The 24318-nt window shown below is 43.4% G+C and overlaps 1 protein-coding gene across 1 annotated transcript; it reads right to left on the bottom strand.

Annotated features, from left to right (window-relative positions):
- Window positions 1–22710, bottom strand: LOC133110766 (plakophilin-1-like). The gene is made up of 14 exons (XM_061221065.1): window positions 22403–22710; window positions 14501–14613; window positions 12189–12757; window positions 10725–10872; window positions 9997–10204; window positions 9599–9767; window positions 7825–7942; window positions 6788–6976; window positions 5937–6107; window positions 5326–5479; window positions 4667–4853; window positions 3711–3795; window positions 1792–1893; window positions 1–1498 (listed from the first exon to the last, which is right to left on the bottom strand). Exons 1-13 carry the CDS (start codon window positions 22572–22574, stop codon window positions 1822–1824), a joined length of 2355 nt encoding a protein of 784 aa, XP_061077049.1. The 5' UTR covers window positions 22575–22710; the 3' UTR covers window positions 1–1498; window positions 1792–1821.
- Window positions 22711–24318: the final 1608 nt, after the last annotated feature.

Here is a 24318-nt window from a genome sequence, read left to right as displayed (position 1 = left end):
TTTAATTTGAAAATCTTTTATTTAATCAATATAAAAAAGTCATAAGGTGCTTACATGACAATGCATTTATAAAGCAAAGCGGTTAAGCAATCAGTTTCTCAAGCCAACCCACATGAAACACACAACAAATTCTTATGCAAAAGAATATGTAATTATGATGCATTTATGGTCAAATTCATTCCATGAAGCACTGATAATTAATATTTAATACAAAAGCAGTACTGTGTGTCAGAATTCTGCCCATTTTGGAAAGGCCGAAAGATGACACTATTTTGCAAGCCTCTATCAGCCATAGAGGCTTGCAAAATTGTGTCATCTTTTGGCCTTTCATCCTGGTGGTGTGCGTTAGTCACACATGACAATTCCAACAAATTCAGCCCAACAAACAACTTAACAAACAACCATAATAACTGTGCATGGGCAGTTAATGCTTAATATAGTATTATCTTACAATTTAAAAAAGCTGATACAAATGGTCAAATTAAAAAGTGAAAATGCATTGAAAGATTAAAAGTGAGAGCAACGCGTGGTGAACAACGCCCCTGATCACTGTTTGAAACATACCACTGAAAACCAAAATTGTATTTGATCTGAGTTCTAAATCTGTTAAATGAAATCCATAAAAAATGTCTGAATGTGCCATGAAGTCACAACTTATGAATACAGTCAGATTCAATGGAAATTGCCCTCTAAAATGACAGAGAAATCACACTGAAAAGTAAAGTAGTAAGTGTTTTGCATAAACAGCAAGAAAAGCCATCAGACAATCTGTCCTTACCGACCCACTGCATCATTAAAAAAACAAAATTAGTGCCACAGCCAAACCAGAGCAACAGATATTTATCTCAACATCAGTTGATGTTATTGCTACATGAAATTTGATGAAACCATGACCTTCTTTACATATCAAAGCTTGAGAAGACAGCATGTTTGTGCTTGTTTACACTCTCATGAATTACTAAAGCATGTTGCAACAATAAGACAGGCCTATAAATTACACATTCAGCTTTCCAAACTGGAAGAAAAGGAAAAATTCCAAGCAAAACTTTCACTGATGTGAGAATAAAGATCTGCCGCTCAACTTCTAGCACTTTCCGTTTCATTGACAGAGCTTCTGTGGGCCGCACTGATGGAGAAGAAACTGAGGCTGCCAAATGAAACCAGAACATGAAGAAAGATGTCTTTAACCTTTATCATTCAGTAATTTACACTCCATGACACAGTTGTCATCATCCCTTGTTGTTGGAAGATTCACGTCAATCATTTCTTCATTTGGTCACGTGGAAAACAGCCAGGGGCGGCCATTTTGTCTGCTCTCGGTGTCTCATTCATCCATTTTGTTTACAAATCCATTCATTATAAATGTACAAAATCAATGAGAGACATTAGAAAACAGCTTTTCAGTGACCAAAGTGCAGTACCGCAGAAAATACATTCATATTTTATGTAGCAAAGCCACAGATCAATGAGATGACTCTCTCAACATGTCCGCTTCTGTCTGCAACAGATGAAGAGTTATTATTAAAGCAGACCACAAGGGAATTTAACTCAGACCATAATTAACGATGAACATGAGCAAGCTGACAGAGAGCTAGTGGAGAAGATACTGTCATTTGTTCTCCGCTACGCTTTCAGAACCAGGATATAAAAGGCACACAGGCATTACTCTGTTCTGCAAGGCGTCTTTGTGACAGCCGTCTGTGAAAAGCACTATACAAAAAATAAAAATTGAATTGAATTCCAGTGAATCAACGGTTTGAAAGAGGGAAAGAGGTGTGGATGAGGAGTTACCTTTTGGTTTTCTTCCAGACCTCCTTTCGACTAATCCACTAGCACTGACTTGTGGACAGCCGTGGTGATGTCATTCACAAACGAGCCCTTATTCATTCCTTGCTGTAGGAATACATCAGATTTTTAACAAACTTTGCAAGCGCACCTGGCTCCCCATGTACACAGCAATAAAAATGTACAATAATGTTTAAAGGACTGGCCCTTATGCCCTAGAAGTTGCAGGTTCGACATTGCATTGTACCATTGCGTACAGTACTAAATTGCATCAGTATCTATCCAGCAGTATAAATGGAGCAGTATAAACCCAGAAAAGTGTATTCATTCCAAAATTCACTTCCAGAGTATCCGCTGAATTCTGGTAAATACGGAGGGTTTCACAGACACAGATTAAGCCTAGCCCAGATTCAAAAAATTTTTGGAATGGAGATTCTCCATACAAACCTCTATTTAATCCACGACTAAGCTTAAGTTGTGTGTGTAAAACCGGGCCATAATGTATTAACTACACTGCAGTGGCTTCCGACAGGAGCAGACCGCACACTGGACCTGTTGGGCAGCGTTTTCGGGGATGTGGGACCCCACTCTGTGTAGATATCCTCAGAAGCGCTAACAGCAAAAGGCATGTTTCCCTGGAAACCAGTTCTCAGCGATATTAGCTCTTTTCTCCTGTTTCAGGAGTCGTGGAAAGACGGCACTCTGGGACTGACAGGCATCCGTGAGCGAAATGCTCGGGAGAGAATGGCTAAGACGCGAACAGATAACAGGCTGACAGTTGCATGGTAAACTAGTTCCACAGGATTCCTGACTCAGTTTCACCGACTTGAGCAAGCGCACACACAAATGCAGTGCGAATATGAACTCATCCAGGAACAGGACTGAGCCTTTACAGCTAACATTAATAAACATAATCATCTCCCATCACTGTGCACCTACATGTTTCTTGGCTCGGAATGGAATGAAAACAAGAGGAGTGGAATTATGAGGTTCTCAGTCTCTGACAGAGTGGTACAGTTAGCATGATTTCTAATGTTTAAAATAATCTGAAGCATTAGAATCCATAAAATATGTATAACAAACCTTATGGGAAGGATCCAAAGTATTATTTTTTTTTCAGGATTATTGTCCGCATTAGCACAACTGTTGAATTATTAGTGTCAATTTTTGAAATAGAGAAATACACTTCTGACATATGTTGGCTCTCCTCGGTACGAACATATAAATCTCGATGCTGAGGCTGCGTTGAGTAATTTTATCATTTGTAATCTGTCAGATCATATGGTAATGGATAATTTTGGTTTTGTTCAGACAGGAAATTCTGTAATTTCTATTTCTAAAATGTCGCTGATTCTAATCTAGCCCTTTTCTTTTCTTTTTTTTGAATATGACAACTGTGAATAGTGTAATAAAAAACACAGGGTTCCTAGCCTACACAGGCTGTATGTGCACTCACATTGTGCACCTGTAACCTTACCCTCTCTTCATTCTTGCCAAATATTTTTCTCTGAGGTGTGGTTGAGACACCCAACAACACATCCCCCTCAACCTGACTCTGGTCTAATCCCAAAGGATCCATTTAGGGCGAGATGAAAATGACGTGGCTCTTTTATGTCGGGACGTGAAAAACAGTCATTGAACTGGTAAACATCCTCCCAGGGGAAATGCTTAAGCTCAGCTTTCAATAATAACACAGCAACCTGCGCTTTCCTTCTACAGACATTGGTGGTGTGTCGCCCACCATAAGTCAACAGCTGCTCTTGTACCAAAGTATTATGTCTCACTCAGATATGGGTCAAAATTCTTATTTAGTCTAAAAGCAAACTTTAAAATTGTTTTTAGCACAGTTTAGTTTTGGTCTTGTGTTATATGCAAGCTCATCCTTCACTCTTCTTCTTCAGTTCTGGCAACAAAAAAAGCTTTACCTTTTTGAGATATGTTTGAAGGTTCTTCTCCGCCCAGAGGCCGTACAGAAGGAGGGCCGCAGCTTTGCTTGATTTTGGGAAGAAGCTGAACAGAGAATTGTCATATTAATAACCCCATGTTCAAATGCAGCCATTGCACCGCAGAGAGATAGTATATTATACATGTATATTATTTACGCACGTGCACACATGCAGGCACATAGACAGTAATAATGAATTATATAATGTTATTTAACAACATTTCAGCATAGGCCTTTATCAGATGTTCACAAAAGATAAGCATAAGCTTTTGCTCAAGTGAAAATGTGTTCTCTCTCATAAAGAAAGGGGGGGGGGGGGGGTGTGGTTGGCAAGGGCTACAATTATTGCCCCATTGTTGTAATTTAGGGCCTCACCTGTTCCTAATCAGATCATAAGGAAGGTCTCGCCTGTTCCTGTTCTGATCATAAGGAAGGTCTCACCTGTTCCTGTTCTGATCATAAGGAAGGTCTCGCCTGTTCCTGTTCTGATCATAAGGAAGGTCTCACCTGTTCCCGCTCAGATCATAAGGAAGGTCTCACCTGTTCCTGCTCAGATCATAAGGAAGGTCTCGCCTGTTCCTGTTCTGATCATAAGGAAGGTCTCACCTGTTCCTGTTCTGATCATAAGGAAGGTCTCACCTGTTCCTGCTCAGATCATAAGGAAGGTCTCACCTGTTCCTGCTCAGATCATAAGGAAGGTCTCACCTGTTCCCGCTCAGATCATAAGGAAGGTCTCACCTGTTCCCGCTCAGATCATAAGGAAGGTCTCACCTGTTCCTGTTCTGATCATAAGGAAGGTCTCACCTGTTCCTGCTCAGATCATAAGGAAGGTCTCACCTGTTCCCGCTCAGATCATAAGGAAGGTCTCACCTGTTCCCGCTCAGATCATAAGGAAGGTCTCACCTGTTCCTGCTCAGATCATAAGGAAGGTCTCACCTGTTCCTGCTCAGGTCGTTGAGCGAGTTGATGAAGCTGTTGTTCAGGTGCTTTTTCCCCAGCTCGGGATCTGCCACCAGGAGGTTTCCCACGGCCTGGCAGGCCGTTGCCATGGCGTCGTCAGATTCGACATCGTTCCGACCGCCCGAGCTGAGAAAGGCAACCAGCTGGGGGAGGATCTGCCGGGCTAGACACCAACACACCGCCCCAAAGACAAAAACATGTCAGTCTTTCCCTCTATGGGAACAGTGCTACGCCATGTCATGACGTGATCACTTTCCACCAATAACAAATCAGTGACTGTGTCACAAAAAAAACAATCAAATCGTATAATCACAGTGAGATGACAGATTTCATTATGCATTGAATCGTTTTCCGAAAAGGACAGTTAGATTTGCACCCATAGTTTGCACCCAAATACATTACAGTTATTTAGCTGACGCTTTAATGCAAAGGGATTTACAGATTACAGATTTACAGATTTACATATCGTTGAATTGTTGTGAGCACAGAGATGTACACTAATTGAATGGTTGTGAGGTCAGGGATGTACACTAATCGATTCATTGTGAGGTCAGAGATGTACACTAATTGAATCATGAGGTGAGACTCCTACACCCCTAGTCCCTACAGTGTATATCTGGATGGACGGAGCTCACCCATGCTCTTCTGCAGCCGTGGGGTCCTGGTGAGGTTCCCCACCAGTGCCACGGCAGTCCTCTGGATGCTGGGGTTGGAGGACTGCACCAGGGGGGCGATGTGCTGCAGGCCGTTCAGCTTCTGCACGATGGCCTGGCTCATCACACTGGACACCTGAGAGGTCGGAGGTCAGAGGTCAGGTCAGAGACAGAAAATAACCAATCATAGTCTGAAATTACAAAGGAAAAAACCTATGAAAGAACTGGCTCAACTCACCTCTACTAGACAAAGGGGTCAGATAGTATTCTTTACTTTATCTGACTAATTAACCCTTTTAATTGGAGAATTAGTTTTTGGAACACTTTTTGGAACAAAAATTCCACGTCTAGAACTGCATTGCTGAGAGTTCCACACAGCGATTGTTGAATCAGCGCCAGAATGTTCAGCTGAGAACATTCCTATCACATGTATGTGGTCTCTTAGGATTACAAAACAAAACAAAACAAAAGCTCCTCTATCCGTGTACGTGAGGGCCTGGGCAGGGTGCGTCGCGGCCGTGATAGACGGCTCGCTCGTTAGCATCATAACAGCGCTGCGGTGTCGCGCGGCGGGGGGGGGCTTGCTCACGTACTATTCCCTTATTGGCCGTGAGGTTCTGCAGGCTGCCCACGCAGGCCTCCTTGGTGGCGTCACTCTCACTGTCACTCAGCAGAGACAGGTAGGCCTGCATGGCCTTGGAGTGGAACAGCCAGCCCGCTCCCTTGGGGTTGCTGTCCTCCAGCACCGGGTAGTCAAAGGTGGTCTGGCAGGGGGGAAATCAGAACGTCGTAAACAACACGCGACACAGAGGCGCAGAGCATAAGCACATCGCCATTAAGGCCCTCTGTTCTCTGAAAAGCACTGATTTGTCTATTACTTGCGGTCAAATGCAAAAGTATTGGGACAGTGGTACAATTGTTTTTTTTGGCAGGAGTGTAGTATAACTTTGAGGTTCCTGGTTTTTGATTCCGCTGTTGTACCCTTCAGTAAGGTACTTTACATTACACTACAGTTATTTCGCTGACGCTTTTATCCAAAGCAACTTGCAGTTGATTAGACTAAGCAGGGGACAATCCTCCCTGGAGCAATGTGGGGTTAAGGGCCTTCAGCAGCATGGATTCTATTGTGGTTACACTGGGGTTTGAGCCACCAACCTTCTGGGTTCCAGTCAAGCCTACAACTTAGCCCCCTTAGGCTACAGGCTGCCTACAGTAAACAGGCTGCCCACCGTGAGCTGCTGCCAGTTTACATCCAGCTGCATAAGTGAACTGTATGTAAAGATTGTGAAGCGTGAAAGTCTCTCTTTACAAGACTGTCGGGCCGAATGGCGAAGTGTGTTAAATAGTTAGCCTAGCCTAGCCTAGCCTAGCCTAGCCGCGGTGCACGGCCGTGTCTGGGGCAGGATGTGTGGGTGTGATCGGTGCCCCCGTTTGGACAGCTCACCTCCTGTGGGACCTTAGAGCTCTGTGGACTGAAGCAGCCAATAGGAGGGGGGCTGGAGGGCGGCTGGGCGGAGGCTCTGGTGGGGGTCCCTCCCCCCGCCAGGGCAGTGATCTTGCTGAAGTGGTTGGGCGCCTCAGTCTCCAGTTGGTATGTGAGATTGTGTAGGACACATACACAGTTCTCCACTGACTGGGGGGGGGTCAGGGGCAATGGGGAAAGGGAGCAACAGAGAGAGGGTTAAGGCCCTGCACAGACAACTAATCCAGGTAAAAAAATATATTTTGAAAGTATTTTGTTTGGCTGCCAGATATCTATAACATTGATCATTGATAGGAGGAATTGATAGAGAAAGATGTAAAACTAAAAAGAGCATGACTGGAGATACTCCTCTAAAATGGTTCTTGGGCTTGTTGCCATAGTTGTCATTAGTTTTTTATGGAACCCTCTGTCATAGGTGTGAAGTGTGAAAAGTGTGAGAACCGTTTTGCCTGACAAAGAACCCTTTAACTAGATAGGGTTCTTCTGTGGAATCACAGGGTTCTGACGGGAACTTTTCTTTTTTTTGAGTGCAGCCCTAGTGCAGTGCAGGGGTGTGGCTCATGGGATGGTTCGCTATATTTTTTTCCCTCAACAGCACCCTGGAGGCAGACGGACTTGTAATCATTGTAATCAAACGCCTATGTGCTTACTAATCAAAATTCAAGGGAATTTCATTTTAAAAAGAAACAACAGTCTTGTATGCCAAAAACAACAGTCTTGTCTGCCTCCCAGCAGATGTTGTGTGATTGTCCATCATGTAGGAGACCAGGGTTCACATAAATTTTTTTTTTTTTTACAATAACACATTATAATTTTCAACTCGGTCCAGGGGGCTTTGGAGAAAGGCAATCGTAACAGAAATAGGTCCAATGGAGCGACTCTGGGTTCAGAGGGCAGAACAGAGTACGCTTCGGTAGTGACATCAGCCAAAACGCGGCCGGCTGCTGCCAGGGCGCTGCAGAGGGCCAGAGGCCCCACGGAGCTCCAGAAACCCCCACCTTCTCATCAGGGCGATCGGCGTTCACACAGCTCTGCACGTAGTGCACCAGCGAGTCGATCAGCCCGCGCGTGTTCCTTATCGCCTTCCGGTTCCCCTTCTTCCCACAGGCCAGGTTCCTGTGTGGGACGAGAACATGAGCACTTATTTAGTTCCAACCTCACCATTACATTAGATTAGAAAGTAATGGTTAGGAGGAAAACATAAGGACTTATTTAGTTCCAACCTTACCATTACATTAGATTACAAAGTAATGATTAGGAGGAGAACATAAGGACTTATTTAGTTCCAACCTCACCATTACATTAGATTACAAAGTAATGGTTAGGAGGAGAACAAAAGGACTTATTTAGTTCCAACCTCACCATTACATTAGATTACAATGCATTACAGGCATTTGGCAGATGCTTTTATCCAGAGCGACGTAAGGTAAAGTGCAAATTATAACCAGGGACAAGTGTGCTGAAAACACGTGGTTCCACGTGTTAGAGTGAGCATATAGATAAAAACTTTAGCCCTTGTAGATTAATCTGATAACAGGCCAAGAAGCAGATGTAAAACCGTTTTGGCAAATATAACATTATTTTATAAAAAATAAAAAATTACACATAAATGTGATAATTACGATAGACATATTGTAACTATATAGCGCCACAGTGAAACTCCTCGATGAAGGGTGCCGGAGCACCGTGAGGATTAGGGATCAGAGGTTGCCGGTTCAGTTCTGAGGTGGGGCACAGCCGTTGCACCCTTGAGCAAGGTTCGTAACTTGAAGGGCTTCAGCAAAGTTCTCAGCTGCATGAATGTTTTTTCTTTGGGTTTGTTTTTTTAGAAAGTTGCTTTGTGCAGTAAGTGGGTCTGCTAATTGCTCAAATCTAAATGTAAATGGTAGACACTAGGAAAGGCACTGCACTGCTTTATCAAATGACACATAAGTGAACAGCTGAGCCATACAAAAATATAACCACAAAAAAGGTGTGGTTTCCATTGGCCGACGCGGAGAAAAACAGGTACGAGCAAAGCTGCTTAAAAAATAAAAGCCTAATTATTAATGAGCAGGCTCATTTAAGATGCCAGTAAAATTTAGATGGGTAAATTCCTTGACGTTGTGAGAACCACTCGAAACCACGTGTGCTGAACATTATGAATCATCTGAGCCTCATTCATTTCCACAGTCCACGGAAATGAGAGAACGTGTTCATGGAAGGGAAGTAAAGAGCGACAGCTGGTCATATATACAGAACTTTCATTCTCAGATTTCCTTGAGTTTAACAAAAGGGGGGGGGCAAATACAAATGTTTTAGTGAGTATTTGTATGTTGAAGCATTACTGAAAAGTTAGCTTAGCATCTTAGCATAGCATCTTATCATGACAAGTTTGAGCAGAGCACTCAAAACCGAAGCCAAGCAAGCAAATATGCTCTGCCTGCACTAAGTGCAGGTTGCTTCAAATTGTTTGTGCGTATTGTTGCCCTTTGATGTCTAGGGTGCTCCTGGCACATAGAAATATTTGATCCGAGGGCCCTTCAGCGCATTGTAGTGCACGGCCTAAAGAGTATTTTCGACTGCGTCTCACAGTGGAATATTCTCAGCTGTTGCTGTGTGAGAACTGCTCACTCGCTGCCCATTTTCCAACACAGCCTGAAGACTGTTGGTTAGGCAGTCCCCAAACCTATTGTCACTTATTTTTCATCTATCTATCTTTAGCCCCTTGTATTTTGTACCTTAACCTGGGACTTCTGAATTTGTATTTGTCTCAGTTCTGCAGTTCCTCACCGTAGACAGCCAGTGGCATTGTAGAAGACCTCGGGGTCCATGTTGATGTTGGCACTCTTCTCCCCGGATCCAGTGAAGGGCACCAGGACACTTTCGGTTAAGACGGGCAGGGCGGTCTTTACCATCTCCGGTCTCAGGCTCTCTGCCGAGGACAAGTTCCACAGGAGACCTGAGGTAGAGAGAGAGAGAGAGAGAGAGAGAGGGAGAGAGACAGAGAGAGATGAGAGAGATAAGAGCGTCTGCCAAATGACTGTAATGTAATGTAATGCAACCTGCCACCTAATCATCCCCTGATTCAACTGGCAAAAAAAACATTGTCCTCTCCCCCCCCCCCATCACTGTAAGCACTTTGACCGTCTAAAGAAAAGCGCCATACGATCGATCGTGAGGAGCCGTACCCGTCAGCTGCTTCTCCGTCTCGGAGACGTTGGTGTCCCTGAGGAGGGCGGCGGCCTCCGCGATCCCGCCACTCCTCCCCACCTCCTCCTTGTTGGGGTTGTTCTTGAACACCAGGTTACGGAGGGCGGCGGCGGCCGTCTGCCGCACCTGCGCGCTGGGGCTGTGGAGCAGGCCCACGAGAGAGGGGATCCCCCCCAGCTGCAGGACCTGGAGACACGCACCCCAGAAACACACACCCCACAAACGTGAGGGAGGGCGGCTTGTGTGTGTGTGTGTGAGAGGTGTGCCTGGTCGTAGGTAGGTGGTTTGCTAGGGCGGCCTGTAGCGTAGTGGTTAAGATAAATGACTGGTACACAGAACGTCGGTGGTTCTAATCCCGGGGTAGCCACAATGAGATCCGCACAGCCGTTGGGCCCTTGAGCAAGGCCCTTAACCCTGCATTGCTCCAGGGGAGGATTGTCTCCTGCTTAGTCTAATCAACTGTACGTCGCTCTGGATAAGAGCGTCTGCCAAATGCCAATAATGTAATGTAATGTAATGTAACTCACTCAACCAGCTAGAGATTAGCTTTAACCAGCTATGAACCAGCTATGACACAGCTTATACCACCATAGAATCCCAGTTGCTTTTAGCTACAATATTCAGCAAGGACACAGCAACCGTGACCAACACCCGGGAACACGCGAGGGACCTCTGGAGGGGACCTCAGTGGTGAGGGGAACCTCACCTGCTGTTTGGCCTTCTCCGCGTTGAAGGTGCTGTGCTGGATGAAGGAAGCTCCGCAGTGCTGGTAGTTCTCGTCCTGGCTCAGAAGATACTGCACAGCTTCCGTCATGGTGATGTCTGGATGGGACGTGGCTCCATCCACAGTCGCCCTGACCAAGCGATCACACCATCGAACGGTCAATGGACTGCACGGGCTTTTATCCAAAGCACTTTACAATTGATGCTCTCTCACGCGACATTAGCTCAGGAGGTAAGAGAGCAGTCGTCTGGCAGTCGGAGGGTTGCCGGTTTGATCCCGCCCAACAAGAGGCTGCCATGCAAGGCACCAATCAGCTCATCGGCAGCAATTTGGGGCCAGGTGTCTTTCTCAAGCACAACCTCAACCTTCCGACTGCCAGACAACCACTCTTACCTCCTGACTGAATCAAGAACTTCACAACAGTGAACATTACATTCATTTCTCAGGTCCTCACGGACTGATCTCTTAACTCCCTTAAATTAATCTGTGCAGTTCTGTTAATATATCTGTACATCATTCATTTATGTTAACAACTACATAAGTCAGTGCCAATTTATATTGGAATGAAAAAGTCATTGCATATTTGTTAATGGTTAACTACTTATAATTATATTCATTATGTATTTGTCCATCATTAATTCACGTTAACAACTCCATTAGCTAATGCCAATTCAGGAACCTGAATATTGCTATTGTTGTTTCTCGAACAAAGAATGGGAAGGATGGCGGGGTTACTGTTATGTCTGCATACGGGGTTATGGGGGCGGCCTGTAGCGTAGTGGTTAAGGTAAATGACTGGGACACACATCGTCGGTGGTTCTAACCCCGGTGTAGCCACAATAAGATCCGCACAGCCGTTGGGCCCTTGAGCAAGGCTCTTAACCCTGCATGGCAGGGCAGGAGTATCTCCTGATTAGTCTAATCAACTGTATGTTGCTCTGGATAAGAGCGTCTGCCAAATGCCAATAATGTAATGTAATGTAATGTACATTATTGGCATTTTGCAGACGCTCTTATCCAGAGCAACATACAGTTGATTAGACTCCTGCCCTGGAGCAATGCAGGGTTGAGGGCCTTGCTCAAGGGCCCAATGGCTGTGCAGATCTTATTGTGGCTACACCGGGATTAGAACCACCGACCTTGTGTGTCCCAGTCATTTACCTTAACCACTACACTACAGGCCGCCGTCAGACTGCCGTAATGTAATGTAATGGTTATCAGTGACGCATCGAGTTATAGCATTGTTCCACTGTGCAGCAATCATCGTATTATGCCTGAGTGATGGTATTGTATTGTATTGTGTTGCTCTGGTCTAGAGGGATCGCGAATGCAGAAGTAAACAACGTTGTGTTGGTGCTACGACTGTGTCACGGTGTGATCCTGTCAAACACGACAGTTACAGTATTTGAAACAGGTGGGACGGACCGTCAGCCAGGCCACACTCACCCTGCGAAGAAGCCCTTGACCTTGGGAGCGGACATCTTGGACTCAGTCATGGAGACGCTGGAGAAAGCCGGGTAATTGCTCACCGGGTTGGAGGGAGCTGGAAAATAGCACACAGGGCCGCTGTTGGCTGCATAGACAGCACCGCTGTTGTTGGCTGTATAGACAGCACCGCTTTTGGCAGCATAGACAGGGCCGCTGTTGTTGGCGGCATAGACATTGCCGTTGTTGGCCGAATAGACGGTGCCGCTTTTGGCCCCGTACATGGTGCCAGTGTTGGCCCCGTAGAGGGTGCCACCGTTGACGCCGTAGTCACTGTACTGGTTGACCTGGGGCTGCATGTTGGAAAAGCTCCTCTGCTCCAGGGTCGCTTTGGCTGCCAGCTCTGGGTTGCTACGGCTAGGCTTCAGGCCGTTGGTGTGCACCACCGGCTGAGTGACAGGTCTGGCGCCCATGGAGAGGAAGCGTTTCTGCCATTGGCTGGACGTGCTTACGGTTCTCCTGCCAACACTGCCGGCGCCCATCTTCATTGTGTAGTTACCGTTGGACTGAAAGCTCTGCTGGGAGTTGACCTTGGTAGAAGAAGAAGAAGAAGAAGAAGAGCAGAAGATGGTTCAGTCCACTGCTCCCACATACAACCTTAGAGTCTTCCCAGGGGCAGGGCTGGGAATACTGCTCCCCCTGATTCCTCTGGGCCCCCCCTCCCCCATCCTACACTCTTGGACGCTGCTGAAAAAAAACAGCTCAAGCTATGTTTTGAAACACGCTGGTAGCTGGTTGACTAGTTCAGACCAGCTCCCAACTCAACATGGCAACATGGTTTAACTGGATGACCAGTTCAGACCTGCTCTCAGCTCAACATGGTTTGACTAGCTCAGACAAGCTACCAGCTGATACCCAGCTAGACCAACTTATGACCAGCTTGATCAGCTAAATTTTCAAGGCTGGCATAGCTGGATTTTACAGCTGGGGAACCCTGTGATTCTATAGAAGAACCCTATCTATTTCAAGGGTTCTCTCTCAGGCAAACTGGCTGTTCATCTGGGCGCTGTCATACTTCACACCTATGATAGAGGATTCCATTGAAAGCTGAAACAGGAGCCAAGCCAAACAACTGAGAGAGCACTGCAATTTCTGTGGGTCCCCCTAAGCTGTGGGCCCCAAAAATCGTCACCCTTATCACCCCACTAGCGACAGCCATGGTCTCCCCACCGCTACGAAATGCAACGTGGGACTGAGGACCTTGAAAACCGAAAAACAGCTTTGTTCAAACACACCCATTGATATAAGCCCTTTAGGCTGTATCCATTAATTAAACATTTACAATGAGGTCACATGACTTGGCATGAATTAATGTAGTTGTTATGTCATGTATCCTATGGTTTGCTCATGTATAAATATTAATGTAACATTAATTAGAAGTTAAGAATTAACTAATGAAAAATTGATTTCATGCATTTGTTAATCATTAATTCATGTTAACAGCTACATTAGTTAATGCCAATTCATGTGACCTCATTGTAAAGTGTTCCCAACATTTGCACTGGTGGATAATGGCTTTGTGTTCAAATCAAAATGACAAAAGTACTCTTGACCCCACAGCCAATTTTAAACCCAATACCAGTAGCACTGGCCTAAGCATAATTGTCAACCGGTTTGCTCCGAAGTTGACAGAGATTAAAAAAAAAAAAAAAAAAAACTGAACATGTTCCCTTTCGAAGCTTGGAACAGAGAGGGGTCAATCGGCCCGCCAGGAGGGAGCAATGTTTGAAAGTGTGAGAACCGGTACGTCCGGTCCCGTAACTTCCTTCCCCACCCAGGCACGGTGACTCAAGCCGCTTCAGCCTGTGAGCATCTGCCAGGCTCCAGTCTTCATAACACAGCCATTCAGAACAATCAAAACCGCCTGGTAAAAATAGAACGGGCACTCAAAATGGCGGCAAGAGGAAACCAAGATGGCGATGGTGCCATCAGGAGGAGAACGAGAAGACGTGAACATTTAACGAGACAAAATGCAGGCAGCAGCAAAAGCATCAGCCAGTAAGATGCTGCCGGTTTGTGACTATTGAAATGTGTGTGTGTGTGTGTGTATGTGTTTGTGCCATGCAAGGCACCAACCAGCTCGTCAGGAGCATTTACGGGGGTTAGGTGTCTTGCTCAGGGACACTTTGACACACCTAGGATGGAATCGAGCTGGCAACCCTCCAACGACCCTCCGACTGCCGGAAGACTGCTCTTACCACCTGAGCCAATGTCGCCACAGCAGGTGACATTCTCTGTCCGATCAAAGTTTTATGTGATAAACAGTTCAGTACCGGTTTCTTGACGCTCGTTGCTCCGTTGGAAATGCCTTTTGAGAAGACGGATCCATCACCAGCAGTGGAGTACTTCAGCCACCGAAACTCCTTGAATCCGGTGTTGGGGGGACCTGTAGGAAGGCAAGTGTGCACAGAGAATATTAATCCAAATAAATTAAATGACACTTTATTTGCATTGTGCTTTTCACAACATAGGCAATATAGGAGTTATCTCACAGGTCTCCAGACATGTGTTGTGCTTACTGTACATGATCATGATGTTATTTCCTTATTGCAAGTTGCTTTGGCAGAATACCAAATTATTAATGACCTTCCCTACACCGTACAGAATGCACTAATACAGCACGGGTTACCATGTGAACACAGTTTACACTAATACAGCACGGGTTACCATGTGAACACAGTTTACACTAATACAGCACGGGTTACCATGTGAACACAGTTTACACTAATACAGCACGGGTAACCATGTGAACACAGTTTACGCTAATACAGCACGGGTAACCATGTGAACACAGTTTACGCTAATACAGCACGGGTTACCATGTGAACACAGTTTACACTAATACAGCACGGGTTACCATGTGAACACAGTTTACACTAATACAGCACGGGTAACCATGTGAACACAGTTTACGCTAATACAGCACGGGTAACCATGTGAACACAGTTTACGCTAATACAGCACGGGTAACCATGTGAACACAGTTTACACTAATACAGCACGGGTAACCATGTGAACACAGTTTACACTAATACAGCACGGGTAACCATGTGAACACAGTTTACGCTAATACAGCACGGGTTAATATGTGAACACAGTTTACACTAATACAGCACGGGTAACCATGTGAACACAGTTTACACTAATACAGCACGGGTAACCATGTGAACACAGTTTACGCTAATACAGCACGGGTAACCATGTGAACACAGTTTACGCTAATACAGCACGGGTTAATATGTGAACACAGCTTCAGGCCGCCTATTATGTTTGGGGTCAATTTGAACCCATTCAGTGTTTGACTCTTGATAGCTTAAAAACCAGTTAACCTTTTTTCATCTTGATAGTGAATGATTTTTAAAATTGATTAAATAGTAAAAATGCAACAAAAATAAGTCCTGTACCAACTTGGCATACAAATGTGTTGCACAGTGTTATTTTGACCCTCAAATGTAGGAAAATATACAACCATTTGTTTCTCTCTGATTTCTTTGTGGATGTTTCTGGTGGCCTTCCCATACATTCATATTTATGGATAAAAGGCTAGTAATTTTGGAGACAATAGGAAGGCGACACACTATGCTTCAACATTTTTCTATTACCATATTTATGTGTTTATTTTAACTGTTGGGCTCAATGTAAAACCGGTCATAAAATCAGAACATAATAGGAGGATTATACAATAATGTATTACCTGTGTATTCATAAAATGGATTTGCGATCGCTGACTACATGCCATGTATTTTTTTATTTTATATCACCTGTTTTGAAGCAGTATGATGGGGCATGTTTACTTTAGAATTTGAGTGAAGATATTTTTTCCCGTTCACATCACTTTTGAAGATGATTTATTTTTTTTAATTACAAAACCTTTCTTGGGCCAAACCAAATTGCTTGGCAGGAGAAGTTTAACCGCAGGCCATAACCGGTCACTCTGATGAGGTTCACAAGACTCCTCCCACTCCTGTGAGTGAGCGTGTGAGTGAATTAGTGAGAGTGTGTGTGAGTGAATTAGTGAGTGTGTGTGTGAGTGAGTGTGTGTGTGTGTGTGAGTGAGTGAGTGAGTGAGTGAGTGAGTGAGTGAGTGAGTGAGTGAGTGAGTATGTCAGTGAATGAGTATGTCAGTGAGTGAGTGAGTGAGCGAGTGAATAAATTAATGAATGCTTTACCACACTGATGGGGCTTTTGCATTAGGAACTGAGCATTAACATAAACAAACAACACTGCCAATTCAACATTTAACATTAGCATATTCCATTTATAAACAAATACGCATACGGTACAGTGTCCCTGCCTCTCCATGCATTTTCTAACCTAATCTCATGAAATTATATTTCCCAGATGATACAGTACAATCCCTGACACAAATACAATCGCGATGGAAGAGTGAATCCTGACACAGGACAGGAAGGAGTACACAGAAGTTCATTCAGAAATAACGGAAAGGAATAAACAGAAAGACTGGATAAAACAGGATACCCGTGTATATGAGATATTGCTATTTATTCACCAAGGTGCGGCGGATGACGGAGACTCACTGATGCACAGCTTTCTCCAGGTAACACAGTATGACAGCTCTGAAAGTAAGCAAGTCTCCCCAGGTGAAAAAGCCACAGTGCAAACTCGTCTCCATACTGTTATACCGGCTAGCACGGCGTTCACACACTTTGAAATGTAGATGAGTGTTTTTTTTCTCGCTTTCATAAAGACTATGACTTTGCAGTTTTATTGAGTAACAGGGCACATCAAAGAGAGAAAGCCCATCTCTGCCTGCAGCCTGTCTTCTACAGCGTACAAGGCTTGGCATCGATGTCTCTTCCCTGCGAAATTAATTGAGAAAATGTTCTGATGATTATCAATATATACTGGCACACTTCAAAGGAAATTACTGGCTGTAGAGCAGCTTATAAGCTTGTTGAATAGCCTACACTAATGATAATAATAAAACCTACAAGCATACTAAGAATGGCAACACCATCTCACAGAAACATAATAGAGATTAATTTGGCATTTTGCCTAGATTTTCCCCCACAAGTGCTCCACTTGTTTCGTTTTTGCAAATTTCGTCAAAAACTTTCTATTGCACAGAAAAGAACGAATACATCAGCTTGCAACTTTGCACTCAACCACATGTTTTCTCAAATGAGTAATCCCAGCCGAATATGGAAACAGAGAACAATCAAATCGAATGAAATTGAATTGGACAGAAAACTCTGTTATTCCCATTGCCTACTGGGCTATTACCGTACAGGTAAAGAACGAGGCTGTATCGCCTCGCCTAGCCGGACTACAGGATTGTAATCTCTCACTTTCTGCTGACAGCTAAAGGCGGTGGAGGTGGAGGGGTGTACACGGTGTATGGTGGAGTGTCACCTCTGAGTGCAGCTCAGCCACTGTATCACATTACCACCGCAAATGAATATAAAAACACAAGAGGTTTTACTGTCATTTTAATATGCCAAAACACTCTCAGAAATAAAGTTAGGAAAAGCGTCTGAAAAGGTACAAATGCTCACCGCTGGGACGGTACCCTATACACTAGATACATTAAATTGTACCCCTAGCCAGCGATAAACACTCAGTGATCACTTTATTAGGTAGACCTGTACACCAGCTTGTTAATGCAAATATTTAATCAGCTAATCATGAGGCAGCAACGAAATGCATAAAAGCATGCAGTTATGGTCAAGAGACTTTGACCATGGAATGATTTTGACTGTGAAATTTCTATGTGGAAATTTTCATTTCTAAGGCTACAGCAGCACAAGACTTAATGAATCTAAAAAATAATTCTAATAAATACCTAATAAAGTGCTCACTGAGTGTATAATTAATATGCAACTTTTCTTTGCTTAGAAAGCATGCTCAATTGTAGCCAAAGAGAACATTACTGTACTTTCAGGGCACATTTGGGAAATGTGATCTTCGAAGAACAAAAATATATCTCCACTGTCACTTGATGTCTTGATATAACAAAGATACCTCCAAATATTGAAAAATAAATAAAGTAAATAGAGCCAGCTCAATGTCAAAAATAAGGAAATTGGAGTTTCACTGAACAGCTGTGGGTTTCCATGACAATACTCAACAATATTGTGAAGGGCTTTTTCTCATCGGAAAAAAAAGAACACATTTGTTCATGCAAATTTGGCTCACCTGTGTTCCTGACGAGTACTTTGCAAATTTCTAAAATTTTCCCAGCGTTGTAGACACCGGTCGGTCATTAATTACACTGAAAAGCTATTCAAACCCGGATTTACAGCTTTAGAAAAAAGAACAATGACATGCCCAGAGTGAACTCCAGCAGGAAATGTCACACAAAGAATAAAAGCAAACATAGCCAACATTCCAACAGTTTGCAAAGTATTATTGCAGTGCTAATTACCGTTAGCTGCAGAGTGAATATTTCAATTTATAAAATAAAAGTGACACTCTATCTGATGGGAAAGTCATAGTTACACAAGAAGCTTTTCTCTGTAGGGTGATGTCATTGAGGATGATGTCACATGAACGGACAAGGTTTGATGACTTGAATACTTACAGTATATAAGTCAGAGAACTGGACAGATCCCACTGAACTACTGACACCCCCACACTCGCTCTGATGTAATATTTCTGTGGCCAAAATCAGTTTTATGTGACATTTTCTGTTTCTAAATGTGTTCTTTAAATGTCTTTGAAAACTTTTAGTAAAAAAGTTAAAACTGAATGATGTTATTCTTCAACCAAGTCTGTACACATTCAAACAATTCAGAAAGAAAAATAAAACAACGTATTAATCAGTCTTCCGGATTATGTAAGATCGTGAAATGTTCATTTGTCGATCCAGAATTAAAACAAGGAGTCAGACGCTGAGCACACAGCACTAATTCAGGGAGTGTGTAAGCTTGATAGTGCCTGCAGGTCGCTGCATGCCAGCATTCTGACTGAGCGATTACTCTTCCACATGGGTATTAATCAAAGCCCTGACATCATTTTCCTGCATGAATATGACCTTAAATAGACCCCTTTTCATGCGTTGTGCTCTCAAACTTTTGTCCGTGATGTTTTATTCATGACCGACAGCATAGACCAGGGGTCGGCAACCCTGGTCCTGGAGAGCCGCAGGGTGTGCTGGCTTTCGTCTCCACCTTAAAATAAGCAACCGATTCACACCCAAGAAACCAGGTGAGGTGAGTTAACTGTGTAATCAACGGCTTTCATTGATCAATTAATGCCAAGTAACAACGAAAGCCAGCACACCCTGCGGCTCTCCAGGACCAGGGTTGCCGACCCCTGGCATAGACGAACAGCCCAGGTCCTGCAGCCTGTATCACAAAGCAGGATTACTGAGTTAGCCAGATAACTGCACTGAGTGAAACCCACAGAGCAGGATTAGTGAGTTAGCTGGATAACTGCACTGAATAAAACACACAAAGCAGGATTACTGAGTTAGCTGGATAACTGCACTGAATAAAACCCACAGAGCAGGATTACTGAGTTAGCTGGATAACTGCACTGAATAAAACCCACAAAGCAGGATTACTGAGTTAGCTGGATAACGGCACTGAGTAAAACTCACAAAGCAGGGTGACTGAGTTAGCTGGATAACTGCACTGAATAAAACCCACAAAGCAGGATTACTGAGTTAGCTGGATAACGGCACTGAGTAAAACCCACAAAGCAGGATTACTGAGTTAGCTGGATAACGGCACTGAGTAAAACTCACAAAGCAGGGTGACTGAGTTAGCTGGATAACGGCACTGAGTAAAACCCACAAAGCAGGATTACTGAGTTAGCTGGATAACTGCACTGAATAAAACCCACAAAGCAGGATTACTGAGTTAGCTGGATAACTGCACTGAATAAAACCCACAGAGCAGGATTACTGAGTTAGCTGGATAACGGCACTGAGTAAAACCCACAAAGCAGGATTACTGAGTTAGCTGGATAACGGCACTGAGTAAAACTCACAAAGCAGGGTGACTGAGTTAGCTGGATAACTGCACTGAGTAAAACCCACAAAGCAGGATTACTGAGTTAGCTGGATACCTGCACTGAGTAAAACTCACAAAGCAGGGTGACTGAGTTAGCTGGATAACGGCACTGAGTAAAACTCACAAAGCAGGGTGACTGAGTTAGCTGGATAACTGCACTGAGTAAAACCCACAAAGCAGGATTACTGAGTTAGCTGGATAACGGCACTGAGTAAAAACCCACAAAGCAGGGTGACTGAGTTAGCTGGATAACTGCACTGAGTAAAACCCACAAAGCAGGGTGACTGAGTTAGCTGGATAACTGCACTGAGTAAAACCCACAAAGCAGGGTGACTGAGTTAGCTGGAGAGCAGTGGTCTCACACTCATTGCTACAGAGGGCCGTGTGTACGCAGCTTTTCCTTCCAACTAATTATTGCTGCTTAATTGATTCCAATTACTCATTCAGCCATATGAATTTAACTGCATTAAATACAAATAATCATAAAATAAAATAAATAAAATAAAAGCAACAGTTCTTATTTAAACAACATACAGCCCTATAATTAAACAAATAATTGAATTAATTATATACTGAAGATCCGAGGCTGGAATAAAAACCAGCATACACACGGCTCTCCGTGGCACTGAGTTTGACACCACGGGAGTACAGGATCAAGACGCATGTGATGTGCAGTAGTGATTTAATACGTGAATATATTATGTAAAAAGGGTACGTGTAATATGCTAAAGCTTCAGCCTACACCTTTTCGGTCAACATTGTTATTCATTATTTCTATGTGCATTCATTCTGTAAAAATTGTTAATAAGGACCGAAATAAATAACTACTCTCTACTACACTCGATAATCAGTGATAATTAGAGGCAGTTTACTGTAACATCATTATTATCGGATCCGCACTGAACCACGGTAAACGAATACATAAAAAACATAACTGACATCAAATTGATTACAGTAGCCTCCCTGTCATAACTTACACGACGTTAAACCAGTAGGCTATCTTACAAAAACAACTTGAAGCTCCAGTGGGTCTGCAATTTCGATTGTTTCATCTGTCGATGATAATGAAGTGGTTTACGTATTGAACTCATAACGCAAAACAGCCAAACGCCAGTCTCATGCAGAAACAGTCAATAAATACGTAAACGAAGGTGCCAATCCATCAGTATAGGTATATAATCTACTACATTTCACAAAATGAAAAGGCTTTTGCGTTCAGTAATATGTAGGCTATGAGTTTACCGCCTCATTAAACGCAGTGCACAAGATTAATTCTTCACACACACGGGCACGCAAGCACACGCGCTCTAAACGGTAAAATAATTCACAATTGAAGCCATTCAGATAAATAATAGAAATAATAATAATAATAATAATAATAATAATAATAATAATAATAATAATAATAATAATACCAGTTCCCCCATTGAAAAAGACAGTTGTCTTTATTGACAGACAGGGATAGGTTACTAAAACAAAGGATCTGGCCTCAGTTTTCCAGACGGCACTCTAACCAGATAGTACAATTATTTGCCAGCGAGTAAAAATTGGGTAAAAAAAATTAATTGATTCAACACCGAATATTTTCCTACACGAGACTACACATCATAGTCACGTAATAGTCTTTGTACTTCTCATACGTCGTACAGGCGTGTGTGTGTGTGTGTGTGTGTGTGTGTGTGTGTGTGTGTGCGTGCGCGCGCGCGCGTGTGTCACAGGCGTGTGCGTGTGTGTGTGTGTGTGTGTGTGACAGGTGTGTGTTTCTCACCTACGAAACGCCCCTTTCCTTTCCTTGGGCAAGAATACTCAAACTTCAATCCAAAACTTAAAATCAGATTTTACTTTTACCAAAAAAAATCTTAGCGGGGCACCAATCTGTAAATCCCTAGGCTATATATACAATTAACACTTTTTTGAATATATGTAAGCTACTGTAACTTCAGACTTAACTTTAACTTCACATTTCGTACATTTGTATTTATGTTTAGTACTTCCGAGTTTTAATGACACGAAAGGGAAAATATTAGCAAATACCCAACGACCGACACGATACTATTGCATTTTATTAATGCTACTTCAACGGTGGTCATTTATTTATAAAATAGAAAAGAATAATACATTAAACAAAAACTTTAAAAAGTAGCCTATATGCTTTATTATTTAACCTCCGCACAATGATACGCAAGACTGTTATCTTACTTGTAGGGGGTGTCGATCCACTTTTGACGTGCTTAGATTTCCTCTTGATGGATTGAACTTGATCCAGGACCCGTTGCTGTCCTGACTTCAGTCTGGTATCCGACGGGACGGCGAGAGACGTTTCCTCCACATATTTCATGGACAGAGCCGACCGCAACGGCTCAGTCGTCATCTTTAAATTTTAGATTCCCCTGTTTCGTAGTGTTTGTACCAGCGTCTATAAATCCCGTGACCGTCAATGGCAAAGCTGTTCGCATTCAGCGTCAGACTGCACTTTCTCACAGTAGCCGTGCGAATACGCTGATCTAGGCTACACCTTGCCCAACCCTACCCCGTAGACCACACCCATGCCGCGGCATGCCCTCCGGAGATTATTAGACTATACGACGCTCCCTGTACCGCCCCGAAGGCGAGGTGGCGACGCCTCAATGTTGAAAGCTGGCGAACAAAAAACAGCAAACAACATAAAACAGGAGAAGTAACCTAATAAAGACAAGCGCTACCAAACAAACAAAACAAAAAATACAAATATATTAAATAAATACATTAATAAATAAATAAATAAATAACGTCACTAGGCCTAAGCCCTATATAGGCTAGCCTGAACATATCCACTTAGAGATAGCCTGAATGTACGCCTAAACACACCATTCCAAATGTCTAAACCTGAATAAGCATTGTTTTGTTATTTAAAAAAAGATTCAACCTCTCTGCTTATAAACGTTTCTCAATCCTTGTTCATCAATACACATCATGCAATTGTGGTTGTAGGCTACTGATCTCTAGCGTACAGAAAACACGGCAAAAGACAAAACAATTCTGATCATTAGACCTAAAAAGTAGTTACATAACAAAGCTTGTGGGCCACATGGTCGGTACTATGAGTGACATCACATCGTTGGTGAGTGCTTTACCTTTGAAATATTCCAGAACACGCGGGCCTTGAGGCTGTTCTAAAATCGATAGTCGTGAATAATAAAAAAATACAGTTTGTATCTGTTTGTGAGGGCCAGCAAAACAATTATTCGCAAGATAAATTACTTTCAGAGCTTTCAGCTCAGATTACAAATATAACACACAAAAATCACACAAATAAAATGCAGTGGCCCATTTGTATCCTTGTTTGAAACACTGTTTTTGTTGAAGACACTTATTTCCTGTCTTGTCACCCTGTGACTGATTGTGTGCTGATCGTGTCGGCTCACAAGGCGAAATATGTGAAGTATCCGTGTTATTGTCCTGAAATGTGCAAGTTTGACAGAGCCTGCGTGCGCAGAGCCCTCACAGACTGTGACCAATGATGAGGATGCCTGGCCTCACACGCGCTCACACATGTTTGAGCACACATGCAGACGTACAATACACACACACACACACACACACACACACCACATACACCTGTAAGTCTGTCTGGAAAAGTATTACACAGGTATTACAGGACAAGTGATACTACACCAGACAGCAACGTTTCCTAGGGCTAAATGTCACATACCGTATGTGAAGTGCACAGTTTCTCACGTTCCCACTGTTCAGTGTAAACAAATTAAAATCAATGTTTGGGTTGCGGTGAATCTGTGTACCGGGCCGCAACGCACTGATTTCAGGGGACTCATTCGTCGTGCCCATAGAACAGTTCCGTTTGACATCTGAATGGTCTGCCCCCATCATTCAAAACCAATGAGGATTTCCTCTGAGATTAAGAGACGAATGCTAAACCCCGTTGAAATGTCACAGCTGGGGTACAGCCAAAAGATTGTGAGTTATGAGATCCTCTGGAAAAGGTGAGTTTCCACCTTTAAGTGTTGAGATTACAGCACACTCGGACGATGTTAAAGCATTGGGACTTGTAATGTGTGATGAGCCAAAACACTGTCATTCTTTAATCTTGGCTAAATAAATTCACAAGAATATTTTCT

This window comes from Conger conger, chromosome 14 (assembly GCF_963514075.1).
Source record: "Conger conger chromosome 14, fConCon1.1, whole genome shotgun sequence".
In the NCBI taxonomy this organism is placed as follows: domain Eukaryota; kingdom Metazoa; phylum Chordata; class Actinopteri; order Anguilliformes; family Congridae; genus Conger; species Conger conger.
Note: the sequence above shows the minus strand (reverse complement) of the source record. Positions and strands in the feature narration are given on the sequence as shown.

What these genes read in the sequence shown, in the direction of transcription:
- LOC133110766 (XM_061221065.1), bottom strand. Translation starts at nt 22,574, where the DNA reads ATGACGACTGAGCCGTTGCGGTCGGCTCTGTCCATGAAATATGTGGAG. An exon ending in CCGATCGCCCTGATGAGAAG is followed by an intron (nt 6,977 to 7,824) that starts GTGGGGGTTTCT and finishes ACCCCCCCCCAG; the next exon opens with TCAGTGGAGAACTGTGTATG. An exon ending in ACGGCTGCAGAAGAGCATGG is followed by an intron (nt 4,854 to 5,325) that starts GTGAGCTCCGTC and finishes GTTGGTGTCTAG; the next exon opens with CCCGGCAGATCCTCCCCCAG.